Here is a 15,929-nt window from a genome sequence, read left to right on the forward strand (position 1 = left end):
CATATTTTTAGGCATAGTGGCCAGTGCAAAAACAATATAATTTTTATTTATTTATTTTTTAAATATAGATAGTGACATGTTAAATTAAAACAAAAATCACCAAAAAGATAAAATAGAAAAAGTTCAACATAAAAACAGAATGTAATCGATATGTCATTTTCTGATGACACATCCCCTTTAATACCATAAGGAATAAGGCTACTTTCACATTAGCTTCCGTTACAATAATACAACCACATGCATCCGTCATGAACAGATCCGGTTGCATTATGTCTTCTATAGCCATGACGGATCCGTCTTGAACACCATTGAAAGTCAATGGAGGATGGATCCGTTTTCTACTGTGCCAGATTGCGTCAGAGAAAACAGATCCATCCATCCCCATTGACTTACATTGTGTGCCAATTTGACTCCGCTTCGTCAAGCGGACAGTAAAAAGCTGCAGGCAGGTGTCCGCCTCCAGAGCGGATTGGAGACTGAACTGATGCAAACTGAGCGGATCCTTTTCCATTCAGAATGCATTAGGGCAAAACTGATCCGTTTTGGACCAATTGTGAGAGCCCTGAACAGATCTCACAAACGGAAAGCCAAAACGCCAGTGTGAAAGTAGAACTAAGACATTCTGATATATCATATAGTTATATAAGAAAGGCTTACTAAACTGTACAATACAAAATACTCTTGTAGTTTCACAGGAAATGTCATAGAAAATCCAATAAGTCATAATAGTGCCACAGAGTCCGTAGACTGCTAGACACACAATTTAGGTTTTTAATCAAGTTGTAACTCACCCCCTCACAGATGGGTACAGGGGCAGCACTAGTGTCAGGATGCCAGCACATACATCTCCCCAAGAGCCATAAATTGGGCATTAGATAAATGCCAGCCGAACCCGCCGACCGAACGTTTAAAGTATGGCGGTGTCGTGACTCTCCCTTAATGGCTGATGCTGAGGGAAAAAGGACTGGGTAGTTGGATTTCAACATGCCTTTTGATCTCAAGGCAGAGAAGTCACCTGAGCTATCTGGCAGCAGCTTATTCTCCCGCACACTCAGCTGAACCCAGCATGCATGTGAAAGAGGGGAATCTGGAGGAATAACTGTCAAACAAATATTTAGCCGACAACAATCTGATGTGTAAGACCAGCTGTAGGAAATTTAGGAAAATTGAGCTCAAATTCTTGCTGCATCAACAATATTTACTCACCCTAGAGACAATGGGACTGTGGCTCAAGCTGATGTCGGGGGGCATGGAAGGACAAATGGATGTGGGAATGTCACTCTTACACGTTGCCCACGTGGTTTGGGAAATTACCAACACAAGAACATAACAGCAAGCACTGAACGGCTTATCTCATGACAGCAATTCTGGAATTTCACTAGGCATTGCCATCAATGTCTCCTTGGGTCGGCTTTGAATGCTGTGACCTCCAATGACCATTAGAATGAAGGTTCAGCAGTGCTAGGAAGGCAATGTGCCACTTTGTCTCCTGTCGTTCCGCTTGGCTTTACCTCGGAGGCACTTTGGCTACTCATTGACTATGATGGCCCAACCGAGAATGCAGCTCTGGAGAAAGTCGCTAGTAGACCAAGATAACCATTGCCATTTTGGTATAGCAATCTGTCAGGGTCAGAATAGTTGGACTTTGCCAATCGTACATTGATGGCGTTGATATTCCAGTGATTAGTCATCAATGTCTGTCCTGAAACAACCTGTTTAAACTAAAAGCTATAAAAACAAATACGACAAAAAGTATAAGTTTGTTATATCAAAGGGGATATACGGGATTAGAAAACATGACTACTTTTGTCCAATAACAGTGTCACATCTGTCCACAGGTTGTGTGAAGCTCAGCTCTATTGAAGCGAATGAGGCTGAGCTGCAATAACATACACAACCTGTGGATCGTGGTAGTGCTGTTTTTGAAAGATAGCAGGGAATTTGTTATAATTATGGACAACCCCTCTAAGGGAAATACACGCTTGTGTGTTCCTGTCGAGAAAAGATCTCCTGGAACACCACAGTTGACTACTTATGGATTCCCAGTCATAGGGAAATGACACTGTGCTAGTGTGTCTCTGGCATAAAATACGTCATAATGGTACAAACAGCGTCCGTGATCGGTTTATTGCATTTTTAATATGCTCCCATATGAATATTTGGAGAAGCATCATCTTTAAAAAGAGTCAGCACTAACGCCACAAGCAGCCGCAAGGAAGAAGAGGCAGAACACAGAATTCCTGGACGTAACTGGTGCGAGATTCAAGCCACCGTTCATGGAGTGAGGAGAAGGCTGGAATGTCGGGGTTCAGCGGATGCTGAGGGTTGTAGTGTCGTCATGGTCTTGGGACGGTTCTGAGGGCTTCGCCGGAGGTTGTCATCCATCTGTAACAAACACAGTTGGAACTTAAGTTTTCGATTCATGCTAATCAAATAAATAAAACCCAATTATATACATATCAGATCTGTATACATTTTATGTGGGAGCAACACAAGTGAGTAACCAACAAATATCACCCAAAAAGTGTGCTTTCCATCACTTGGGGCAGATAATTTACATAGGGCTGCCACTACAATTCCTCCTACACTACAAAACCTGACAATACAAGTGTGACTGCAGTTATCCCCATTATCCTACTCCTTCCCTTCACAGAGATCCAGCTGATATTTCGTGGGCCGTTTGCGGTCTGAGAAATAGGTATAAAACGTATTACCTATTATTTCCCCTGACAAATAAAATAGTGGCCCGGCAAACTACACAACAGTATGAACTCTTTAACCCCTTCATGACCTGGGGATTTTTCATTTTTGACTCCCAGCCTTCCTAAAGCTATAACTTTTTTATTTTTCCATTCACATTCAGTAGGACCGAGCCTGCCACACTCGCCATCCTGTTCCCCTGATCCTCGATGGGGAGGGGGGTTGGGAGGCGGCTCGATGCATGGCTGGGAGCGGACATTTTCGTTTTTTTACCTCCCAGATGCTGTGGTCACATTTGACCACAGCATCTGAGAAGTTAAATGTGTGCGATCAAGCAGGCGCCATCTTTAAATAGCCGACTGAAGACATATATATTTGTTAGGTGGTCAAGAACAGGTTAAAGGAAATCTGTCACCAGTGACCTCCATATCCAAAAGAAAAATAGCATTTTAATCAGGTGAACCACAGCTATGTGCCTATGCAGACAGCTTGAGAGGGAGGTCGCTTAATTTTACAGCATAACTATTTTGGCAGAGAAGGAAACCACCAGTAACCAGGCCGGCACAGAGTCCTTCATTGCCAAAGTCACACAAACAGCACAACAGATCTCATTACTGGACCTTGTAATAGGACATGGGGGGTTATGGGACCCCTAAACACTTCAGCCCACAAAAAACCCTTACCTTTTGAAAGACCCTCTGTTCCATGGCTGAGGCTCCCATTAACCAGGCAGACTGGAAATGGCAATGTCCAATCTGTGGTCATTCTGACCGCTGCAGCCATTCACAGGCCTCAGTGGTGAGGTGTGCCCTATCCTCAGGTTAGGTCATTACTATCTATTTGATCAGCAAAGGTCAGACACCCCACACCCCTGCCGATCAGCTGTTCTGCAGTAGCTCCGGCGCAGGTACTGCTGTGTAGGGATCGACCGATATAGATTTTTTAGAACTGATACCGATAATCGGTAAACTTTCAGGCCGATAGCCGATAATTTATATATTATAATATATATTATGTTAGTTGGTAGTCACTAAGGTGGTGGAAATTTGCATTTGGCACTAGTATATTATAAATGTACGGTAAATTATAAATGAATAAAGCCCTTAGTTGGTAGTCAATTTATAATTTACATTTATAATATACTAGTGCCAAATGCCAATTTCCACACCATCCCCCCCTTCTCACTGACTTTAATTAACCCCCATCAAACCTCAGATCGGACTTTAACCCCTATCAGAACTCAGATCAGACTTTAACCCCTATCAGACCTCAGATGAATAAAATAAAACTCCTCACCTCTCCCGCGGCGAGGCTCCTCTTCATCTCCGAGTCCGGTGTCACGCTCCCCTGTGTTCTCCGGCCCGCGCTGCACTGTCACGTGCAGTGTCAGGTCATAGTGCGCGCACTACGTCCTGGCGCTGTATGGGGTCAGGACAGTGCAGCGCGGGCCCCATCAAAGAAGACCAGGGAGGGTAAGTATCGGAAGCGCTTGCTGCGCTTCTTCCCTGCTCCTGGCACCCTATGCATACTAGTGCTCACTTCCATAAGCGCTCACTAGTATTCGCTTTATACGCATTATCGGCAAGGTTAGATGCAGATACGGATCATGTGCAAAATCTTTAATATCGGCCGATAATATCGGTACCTCCAATAATTGGTGGATCCCTACTGATGTGTATTGGATGGCGCTGGTTACTGTAGCACTGCACCCACAGGAACCAGGTCCACCCGCTACCACACTGGACAGAGCTTTGTAGTTTCCTGCGCCTTCTGGCGCTCCTGCAAATCAGATTGCAAAGGCCTATACTGAGGATAGACCGCCACAAGAGACAACCCCTTTAAATACATCCAGGTCTTTCAGTCCAGAAAATAAGTTTTGTAGACACACGGTTTATGGATACTTTCCTGGCAATGACATCAGCTTAGTCCCATGTAAAGGATACAGAGGTTTATTTCTTTCTTTTCTAGCCACCGAAGTCAGGATAATTGAGAAAATAAGGTCTTGTTTTTCTATCATTGGAAACTATGACTTGTCCCAAGACGGAATATAATCGAGCAGGAATGCTACAGCGGTAGAAAGCAAGCTTTGTTTGTAGAGTTCAAGGGTGAATCAATCATATCACCAACCGTATACAAGGACAAATGATTTGCTTTCCTGGATCCTTTGTTGCAGAATTTCTTGAGAGTGATGGCGAGTATGAGTTGTGCTATGCCGGAGGATTGTCGTGCCCTTTAAACACCTACATTCTTCCCAGAAATATAAAGCTATTTTCCAGATGACCACCAAGGGGGAATTGTGACTTTAGTACGATAGCATTCACAGATGTGTACTATTCAGTCCTCCTGAAACATAATCCTTGAAGGTTCATCTTACCGCACCTTGTTTTCTCAAGATAGGCTTCACTAGGGGTCAAGATTCCTAGCACTTAAGGTTAAGAGACATTTACCCCTTAAAATCACCAGTAAAGTTTCTGGGATGTCACCTTCTGTCAAGTAGTTAAACGTTCTGTACAGCTATTACTTAGCTATACCTGGTCTTTTCTTACATCTGCCATAGTATATCATATAGTGGTCGCTTTGGCCAAAATGTACTCCAATGCTTCATTCAACATCCAGCATAGAGGCAGGGCAGAGTGCTGGTTGCAGAGTGCTATTGCATTTGTGGTTTTACGTTTATATCATATAGTGGTTGTCACTGGGATGTCTTTAGCCCAAATGGAAAGCATTATGTAGCAATAAAGAAGCACATGATCCATCATTAGGCCAGGGAAATTTCCCAGGGGGCCACCAGAGCCCTCCTCACAGCCACTGGCCAGGTACAAAATGATCTGATGCTCTCAGCATTAATTCACGTAGGAGCATCAGGTACTTATGCACCTGGTCGGCGGCCGCAGTTGCCCCCTGAATTCAACTGTATCACCGTCCTCAGGGAGGTAATGTGCTTGAATACTGTGGGAAGGGCGGAAGTATTTTATGCTACAGTGTGGCATTTGGTTCTGCTGGGGCCGTATTTTGTGCAGCACTACAGTATTGCTGGCCCCACAGTTTGTCATCTCATTTTAGACATATTTATGGAGCAAGTAAACAAAAAAGAATAATCTAATGCACTTGACCCGCCAAGAGGTGTGGTTTAACGGGAAAGGGGCAAGGCTTAAGAGGCAACATTTTGGCACGGAAATTCTGTTGTAATGTAAGTCAACCAATAGGCGGTATAAAATTAAGCAAAACTGTCCAGCCGTGTGCAAAATGAATCATCCTACCTAATCCACTGTGATAAATCTGGTGGATCTTTGGACTACCTGGCTAGGTTTACCCTGTCCACATTTTAGTAAATCTGCCCCATTGTTACAAACAGACTTGTCCTGTAAAATGATGTGGTGGTTGGAGGAAAAATGGGAGGAAATTCTTACTGATTTGCCAACGTTGTCACTGAATTTCATATAGAATTTCACAGTTGTATCTTTTACACAGGGTTTACAGCACGCCTGCATTGTTATTTAAAATAGGGTATAGGAGTGATGATATGTGCCCACGTTGTAATCTCATGCGAGCAAACTTGATCCACCTTATGTGGAACTGTCCGCGTTTGAGGAGGTATTGGGTGCGTGTAGTGGGCAAGTACATTGTTGATGTACTTGTACTGGAAAATTTTTGAAAATTTTAATAAAAAATAATATGATTTAAAAAAAATGATGTGGTGGTGGCTAGTTAACATTGATGATACAATACAAAGTTGACTAAAAAACATATTTTTACAGGTAATAAAGTTTGCGGTCGGAATATGTGTTAGAAGACGTTAAGGAAAGAAGAAAGCAAGTAACGACCTTTTCTATTAGGTTGGACTCCTTATTTACAAGCTGTGTGAGTTTCTGCAAGTTTGCATCTATTGCTTCCTGGCCAGCAGGAGAGGTTCCTACACAGAGCAAGGAGAGACAGAGGTGAAAACATGATAGACAGGATTAGTACGGAGAAGAAAAATGTCAAACGTTCGGTAGAAGTCACATTAAAGCGAAAGTAAAGAATTAAATGAATGCAGGAAAAAGTACAGGGAACATTAACAAGAACTACACAAATGTGATGTTTCCACCTCATTCTTTGAAACCACTTAATGTTTATGATCAAGTAACCAAAACTTTGCCTCAAGAACCAGTGTGTATCATCTGTGGTCTGGAGTTTCAAGAGTTAATTTCATACTTAAAGGGCTTCCGTCTCTCCACTAAACTCATTATTTTTTTGTCTCCTTAAAATCCTTATGCTGCGATTTCTCAATATATATGGCTATTACTCCGTTTGGTTCAGTAGTTATATAAAAAAACGGACTTTTATAATATGCAAATTACCTCTCTAGCAGCAGGTAGGGTGGCTACTTGCTGCTAGCAGCCGCATCCTCCATTCATAATGACGCCCCCTCCTCATGTTGATTGACAGGGCCAGCGGACGCGCTCGTTCTCTGACTGACCCTGTCTGCGTTTTAAATCTCACGCCGGTCTTCAGTTGGTGCAGGCGCACTCGGTGGAGGACGCTCGCTCGGCCGCTCCATGCTCAGTGTGCCTGCGCCGATGACGTCACATGTACACCCGGCGCAGGCGCACTGAGGATGGAGCGAGCGTCCTCCACTGACTGCGCCAACTGAAGACCGGCGCGAGATTTAAACAGACAGGGCCAGTCAGAGAACGAGCGCGTCCGCTGGCCCTGTCAATCAACATGAGGAGGGGGCGTCATTATGAATGGAGGATGCGGCTTGCATATTATAAAAGTCAGTTTTTTTATATAACTACTGAACCAAACGGAGCAATAGCCCTATATATTAAGAAATCGCAGCATAAGGATTTTAAGGAGACAAAAAAAATTAGTTTAGTGGAGTGTCAGAAGCCCTTTAAGCTTCTGCCCACTGTTATGGGTCTTAATTAGAGATGATTGAATCAGAAATTTGGCCCACATTTTTTTTTAAATTTAAAATTCATTAGAATCAGAATTTTTGTGTGATTCAATTTGGATCGAGGAGAGAGAAGAAACGAAAGAGGACAGAAGAGGAAAAAAGAGGACGGAGAAGGAGAGAGAAGACAGGAGAGGACAGAAGGAGAGAGAAGACAGAGAAAGAGAAGAAAGGAGAGAGAGAAGGAGAAAGAAGACAGAGAGAAAGAACGGAGAGTGAAGAGTGGAGAGAAAAAAGAAAGAAGTGAGAAGAAAGGAGAGAGAAGATAGAGAGAGAAAGAATGGAGAGTAGAGTTGTGAGAGAGACTTTTCCAGACAATCACAGCACTATTTGGGTAGAACTTATTTGGACATGAATCGACAGATGATTCAGCCAAATCGGATCAGAATAGAATTTTAGGAAATTCTCTGATTTCTACTCTGGAAAGCCCATTAAAGAGAATTAATACTTTAGCACCATAAATATGAGCTTGATTTTTTCTTAACTTAAAGGATATAGACACCTTTGTAGAAAAAAATATATATTTTTTTTTACACTAATACATTTATTTTGTGGAGAAAATAATTTCTCCAATTGGTTCTGTTTATTTTTATTTTTTGTTTGGGTCTTACAGCCTGCTGTGCTTCCTATGCACAGCAGGCTGTTCTCAGCGAGTTTACAGAGAATCAGTCATCTGATGGATTTTTTGTAACTCCTCCTGCCTCCATGGGAGCACGCACTGTCTCCCTCTCCCTGCTAATGTCAGCCCTAGCCTGCAATGTGTTTTTTTAGGTCCTAATACACATCCCAGGTGTCTGCACTTTCATCATCAGCCCTGCCATGTCTATTAGGGGCTGTAAAACACATTGCTAGCTGATGCCGTCATTAGCATCCACATTGTATGCTAATGACAGCGCTCTGGCCACTCATCTCACAACATATATAGTCCTGTCAAACTGCCGATTTTGCATCATCCTTTTGCCAACAGCTTTTTGTGGTAAGTTCCCGTCCCCCTGGCCCTTGGCAGCGCTCACCTTGATCTAGTAGCGGAGGATGGGATGTGTGCAATCAGAGATGTATGAGAGCAGCGGAGGAGGATGGAAGGCACGGGGGCTGCGATCAGAGATGAATGGGAATGGACAGTATGTAAGAGATGTATGAGAGCAGCGAGCGGAGGATGGAAGGCACGGGGGGCTGCGATCAGAGATTAATGGGAATGGACAGTATGTAAGAGATGTATGAGAGCAGCGAGCGGAGGATAGAAGGCACGGAGGCTGCGATCATAGATGAATGGGAATGGACAATACGTAAGAGATGTATGAGAGCAGCGAGCGGAGGATAGAAGACACGAGGGCGGGGGTGGGGCTGCAATCAGAGATTAATGGGAATGGACAATATGTAAGAGATGTATGAGGGGTGGGCTGTGTTATCTGATAGAAGGTAATGGCAGCAGAGCTGTGCACGTGCATGTGAAAGCAACAGGAACACCCACAGAGCTGAGAAGACATGACAAACAGTGAGCGACTCTCATATCAGAGCATTTCTGAGGGGGATGTGAAGCAAAGCTTATACCAGTAAACTAACAAGTGCAATTTTATCATCAGCTGCATTACAGTAAGATATGGGGTTATTGATTTTTATGGCACAAAGGTGTTCACAGCCTTTAAATATTAAAGACACAGGCTACATACGCAATCAGTCAGAGCCATAATGAATCTATGAATTCAACTTTGATATATTGATAGGTGAACTGTACTTATACCTTCAGCATGTTCCGTGAAATAGGCGCAGAGAATGTGGTCGCAGAAGTCACACAAGTTGGGAAGCTGCTTTAAGTGTTCTTGTAGCTGAACCTTGAGTAGACGAGCTTTATAGAGGGGGGCAAGGAATCCAAAAACAAAGGCATCTAGGGTTGTAGGCCTGCAATAGAATATACTGTGGTTACTTCGAGACTCTGAGAAGCAGAAACAAAACTGCTGCTTCTTATTGAGCGTGTGAGACAAAGAGACCAGACCCTATATTGTATCTGCCTATAAAGGCTGTGTACTAAAATACAAGGAACTGGAGAAAAAGAATGTTTTTGTTTCTTATTACTAGATTAAGGCTACTTTTACACTAGCATTAGGTTTGTCCGCCAGGGGAAGAGCCTGTCGGATCCGTACTAGCCCATGTGTGCTGCATTCACTATAATGGAGACGGGCGGGAGATGCGGCCGCAGCACAGCAAACATGCCGAGAGGCAGCGGGACAAATACTGCAGCTTTCAACCTTTCCATGGGAGATTGCTCTTTGCATATAACCTTTGCAATGAGGAAGACTCACTAAAAACTTGGCAGATGCCTCTGCAAAAATCAAACCATTTGTGCATTTTTTGCAGAGGTGGTCTTTATCCCGAATTTTTGCACAAAATCAACAGCGGACTCGCCATGTGTGAACCCACACCTAAGGCTTCATGAACACGACTATTTTTTGGTTCCGCATTTTTTGTGTGTGCTGTCCACATCCGTACGTCCATAACATTGCCCCACAAAAAAGATAGAACATGTCCTATACTTTTCCGTTTTGTGGACAAGTATAGGACATTTCAACAGAAGGTAAAAAGCAAAATGGTGGCATGTACATGGCCGCAAAATACAAACGGTCGTGTGCATGAGGTCTAAGGAAATTGTTGGCCCTATACAGTATATACTGTAAATAACTAAAATCAGTTTCACTGTTCATGTGTACGTATTGCTATCTAGTGCAATAATCTGTTCTTATTTCCATGATATAAAGATTCTATTGCATAGGCTAAAATGCTGCAACTAAATATTCAAATAAACTCTAATCTATATGACTACAGCCGATCATTTCAGTGGCAAGTGAATGTCCACTGACAATGGCCAAGGGGCCAATCAACTTCAGCTTTCATTGTTCTCTGGGTTACATATTTTGATGACCTATTCTCAGGACAGCTCCTCAATATCAGATAAGTGGAAGTTCAAAACCTGGCACCCCCGCCAATACACTGTTTCAGGCAGCCGTGGCACCGGAAGCTATACAGCGTACAGAGCTGGAAGCAGACAGCTTGGTACACTGTGTAGTAGCCATGCCAGCGTACGGCAGATCAGCTCCCATTCAAACAAGGGGTTGGCCAGTTTCCTAACTCAATGTCCTATCCTCAGGACAGGTCCTCAATATCAGATTGGCGGGGATCTGACACCCGGCACCGCCACCAATCAGCTGTTTGAAGAGGAGGCGGTGCTCCATGCAAGTGCTGCTTCCTCTTCATTACGCTGCCCGTCGTCTTCTTGGAAGTGAGTGTAATTAAAAAGTACTCTCTCAGTTCACTTATATGGAGTACTTGTAATTACACTACGCAGCCGCAAGGAAGACCATATGTAGTGTAATGAAGAGGAAGTAGCGCTCACATGGAGCGCCGCCGCCTCCTCTTCAAACAGCTGATTGGCGGGGGTGCCGGGTGTCAGACCCCACTGATAAGACTCCTGGCACCACCACCAATTAGCTGTTTAAAAAGAAGGCAACACTTGTACACACGTTGACCTATCTTCACTGTTTACCAGCCTGCTGTTGATATCGCAGTGGCGGCGCAGTGTAATTACAGCTTCTCTATCCTAGTCAATCCATGTGCCTTCCCATTGAGGTGAATGGTATGGTGCAGTTGTAATTACACCTGTTCGCCAATACAATGTCAACGGTAAGCAAGAGCGAAGAGAATGCTGCACTCATACAGGCACTGCAATCTCTTCAACCAGAGGATAGGTCATCAATATGGTAAATTGGCCAACCCCGTTAATGGTAGCTAAGCTTAAGTATGTCAGCGCTAGAAACGACAAGGTCCTTCTGCTCTGTACACTGTATAGTAGGGATCGACCGATTATCGGATTTACCGATATTATCGGCCGATATTCAGGATTTTGAACGTTATCGGTATCTGCATTTATTTTGCCGATATTCCGATAACGTCCTGGGAACACAGATCGCGCTGCTGACAGCGCTCTCCGTGTTCCCTCAGCAGCAGCACAGGGGAGAAGGAGCAGTGTCTCCTCCCCCTGTGCTGCTGCTGCCGCTCCAGCCAATGGGAGGACAGGGGACAAGAGGAGGGGAGGAGCTATGGCCACTGCTCCACCAATGAAGCTTAATATCACATTAATTAATATACAGGAGGCGGGAGCTGCAGAATCACATAGCCGGCTCCCGGCCTCTATGAGCTGTAGCTGCGATCTGCGGTAGTTAACTCCTCAGGTGCCGCGGATCGCAGCTACAGCTCATAGAGGTCGGGAGCCGGCTATGTGATCCTGCAGCCAGCTCCCGCCTCCTGTATATGAATAAATTAGAGATTAAGCTTCATTGGTGGCGCAGTGCGCCCCCCCAAGCCCCCCAGTATCAGACATTGGTGGCGCAGTGCGCCCCCCTCCCCCCCAATATTAGGCATTGGTGGCGCAGTGCGCCTCCCCCCCCAAGCCCCCCCAGTATTAAGCATTGGTGGCGCAGTGCGCCCCCCCCCCCCAGTATTAAGCAGTGGTGCGCCCCCCCCCCCCCACCCCAGTCGCAGTGCGCCCCCCCACAGGATTCCCTCTCCCCTGCTCCTCCGATCGGAGCCCCAGCAGTGTAATGCTGGGGCTCCGATCGGTTACCATGGCAGCCAGGACGCTATTGAAGCCCTGGCTGTCATGGTAAGCTCCATGCTGCTGTGTGCACAAAGCACACAGCAGCAGGGACAGTGTGAGCTCCTATTCACCCTGATAGATCTCTATCAGGGTGAATAGGACAAGGGTTCTAGTCCCTAAGGGGGCTAAAAGTTAGTTTAATAAAAAATAAAAGTAATAAAAATAAAAACACCAAAATATTAAATATAAATGAAAAAGAAAGATTTACAATAAAAATAAACATTAATTTTCAGCTGATTTGTGGGAATTTTAATTTTTTTTTCAAAAATGAAAATTCCCAGAATATCGGTATAAATTATCGGCTATCGGCCTGAAAGTTCACAAATTATCGGTATCGGTATCGGCCCTAAAAAATCAATATCGGTCGATCCCTACTGTATAGTTTCTGGTACAGTGAGTGGCCGAAACAACTGATCGGTGATGGTACCAGGTGTCAGGCACCCACAGATCCTATTAATGACCTATCTTCACAAATGTCTGTAACCCTTTTAAAGTCATAAAGCATACATAGAATATCTCACGATAACCTGTCCACATACTGATTCTGACTGTGGCGAACTATCAAGATATATTATAATCATTAAATTATATACTAATAGGGGTTTTCATTTTTTTTTTAGATATAATAATAAAAGTTACATTTTAATAAGGCCTATTGCACACGACCGTATGGCTTTTTCAGTGTTTTGCGGTCCGTTTTTCATGGATCCGCTGTTCCCTTTTTTGTTTCCGTTGTGTTTCCGTTTCTGTTCCGTTTTTCCGTTCCGTTTTTCCGTGTGGCATATACAGTATACAGTAATTACATAGATAAAATTGGGTTGGCCATAACATTTTCAATAGATGGTTCAGGAAAAAACGGAACGGAAACGGAAGACATACGGATGCATTTCCGTATGTGTTCCGTTTTTTTTGCGGATCCATTGACTTGAATGGAGCCACGGACTGTGATTTGCGGGCAATAATAGGACATGTTCTATGTTAAAACGGAACGGAAAAACGGAAATACGGAAACGGAATGCATACGGAGTACATTCCGTTTTTTTTGCGGAACCATTGAAATGAATGGTTCCGTATACGGACCGTATACGGAACGCAAAAAACGGCCAGTAAACGGGAAAAAAAAACGGCCGTGTGCAATAGGCCTAAGGGAGGACATTTCTGGTTGGCCCCATTTTTTAAATGCTGCCGTGCACCTAAAATGAAAAATGAAGCAAATTTGAAAAGAGTCTTCATAAAAAAAAAATGTCCTACAAACTACAAGTACTACTAACTGATCAAATCTACTGTATGCGTATTAGAAGAAAGGGAGTATGACTGCAGCATCCAACTACTATGGTTGCAGAGGTGTACGCAGCCATTGACCTGTGCTAGTGAAACGTCAGCAGGAATGTGACGGATTTCTCTGGGTAACACGTCCATGGTCCTTTGCACTAGTTTCCACATACAGTATATATAGCCATTTCTTTTCTACAACTCACTTGTCTCCAAAAAAGAACTGCGACTTTCCGAGTCTGTTGGAGAGGAGATTCAGACATTCCTTGGCATCTTTATAGATCTGTAAAAACAAACAGAACCTGTCTGAATAGACCAAAACCCAGAGAAAAAGCCCTAAATATACAGACTCCTGAAAAATAATATAGTTCAGCTCTTGTGGTAATCAAAGGGACATAAACTGTTCTAATAAAATGGTAATACCTTCTAAAATGTTATATGGATTCATTAACTGCCCAGTACCTTCCCTACAGGACACTTTCAAAAATATTAATACTCTTTCGAAACTAATTTTGGAGAGGTGTTTTTATACTTGGAGACCCAGTATAGAAGGATTTGGGGTTGGCATGATTTCACATATTTAAAGATTTATTTTTCACATATTATAATTCTGGGTTGTTGTGCGGTGTTTTATATAGAGGTAACCAAATGTTACAATCTATTTGTAAAGCATGGACAAGTATAAAAAATACATTTGGAAAAGGGGCTGTGCAGGGATTTTAAACTCAGGACCTATCCTCAGGAGAGGTCATCAATATCAGATTGGCGGAGGTCCGACACCTGGGACCCTCATCTATCAGCTGTTTGAAGAGGAGGCGGCACACCATGCAAGTGCTGCTTCCTCTTCATTACACTGCCCCTCGTCTTGGAAGAGAGTGTAAATACAAGTACTCGGTCCATTCACTTGAATGAAGCAAGCACTTGTAATTACACTACACTGCCACAAGGGAGACGATACATAGTGTAGTGAAGAAGTAGTAGCGCTGGCATGGAGTGCTGGGGGTGGGGGAGTCCTGAGGATAAGTCATCAATATAAAAACCCTGCACAACCCCTCTAAGGCCTCCAGAGCCGACCACTAACTAAAGATGGAAAAGACTGGCTTGGGGATTTACCCTTTTGCTCTTTTGAGGATTTCGGATGTAAAGCCAAAAGATCTTTAAAATAAAGAAAAAAGTCCAGCTTCCAAAAAAGATGACGTTCTTTATTCCAATACACACGAGAACATGAAAAATCCAACATCGCAAACGGGTCTACGCATTTCGGATCCTCTAATACTGATCCTTGGTCATGAGTAAGGATCAGTATTAGAGGATCTCGTGTGCATTGGAATACAGGTCCTTCTCAAAAAATAAGCATATTGTGATAAAGTTCATTATTTTCTGTAATGTACTGATAAACATTAGACTTTCATATATTTTAGATTCATTACACACAACTGAAGTAGTTCAAGCCTTTTATTGTTTTAATATTGATGATTTTGGCATACAGCTCATGAAAACCCAAAATTCCTATTAAAAAAATTAGCATATCATGAAAAGGTTCTCTAAATGAGCTATTAACCTAATCATCTGAATCAACTAATTAACTCTAAACACCTGCAAAAGATTCCTGAGGCTTTTAAAAACTCCCAGCCTGGTTCATTACTCAAAACCGCAATCATGGGTAAGGCTGCCGACCTGACTGCCGTCCAGAAGGCCATCATTGACACTCTCAAGCAAGAGGGTAAGACACAGAAATACATTTATGAATGAATAGGCTGTTCCCAGAGCGCTGTATCAAGGCACCTGAGTGGGAAGTCTGTGGGAAGGAAAAAGTGTGGCAGAAAACGCTGCACAACGAGAAGAGGTGACCGGACCCTGAGGAAGATTGTGGAGAAGGACCGATTCCAGACCTTGGGGGACCTGCGGAAGCAGTGGACTGAGTTTGGAGTAGAAACATCCAGAGCCACCGTGTACAGGCGTGTGCAGGAAATGGGCTACAGGTGCCGCATTCCCCAGGTCAAGCCACTTTTGAACCAGAAACAGCGGCAGAAGCGCCTGACCTGGGCTACAGAGAAGCAGCACTGGACTGTTGCTCAGCGGTCCACTCCAAAGTACTTTTTTCGGATGAAAGCAAATTTTGCATGTCATTCGGAAATCAAGGTGCCAGAGTCTGGAGGAAGACTGGGCAGAGGGAAATGCCAAAATGCCTGAAGTCCAGTGTCAAGTACCCACAGTCAGTGATGGTCTGGGGTGCCATGTTAGCTGCTGGTGTTGGTCCACTGTGTTTTATCAAGGGCAGGGTCAATGCAGCTAGCTATCAGGAGATTTTGGAGCACTTCATGCTTCCATCTGCTGAAAAGCTTTATGGAGATGAAGATTTCATTTTTCAGC

The 15,929-nt window shown here is 43.7% G+C and overlaps 1 protein-coding gene across 3 annotated transcripts in view; it reads right to left on the bottom strand.

Moving 5' to 3' along the window:
- Window positions 1–494: 494 nt before the first annotated feature.
- The window catches only part of MTX3 (metaxin 3), a 46,091-nt gene continuing 30,656 nt past the window's right edge, over window positions 495–15,929 (bottom strand). For 2 of the 3 annotated variants that reach the window (XM_044292146.1, XM_044292153.1), the window contains exons 6-9: window positions 13,763–13,839; window positions 9,378–9,535; window positions 6,525–6,613; window positions 495–2,385 (exon numbers count right to left, since the gene is read on the bottom strand). In XM_044292146.1, coding sequence (XP_044148081.1) covers window positions 2,275–2,385; window positions 6,525–6,613; window positions 9,378–9,535; window positions 13,763–13,839 — 435 coding nt within the window. In that variant the 3' untranslated portion in view covers window positions 495–2,274. The remainder of the gene's footprint in view (window positions 2,386–6,524; window positions 6,614–9,377; window positions 9,536–13,762; window positions 13,840–15,929) is intronic. The other variant, XM_044292162.1, reaches the window with a different exon arrangement.

The sequence above is a fragment of the Bufo gargarizans genome, chromosome 1 (genome assembly GCF_014858855.1).
Source record: "Bufo gargarizans isolate SCDJY-AF-19 chromosome 1, ASM1485885v1, whole genome shotgun sequence".
In the NCBI taxonomy this organism is placed as follows: Eukaryota; Metazoa; Chordata; class Amphibia; order Anura; family Bufonidae; genus Bufo; species Bufo gargarizans.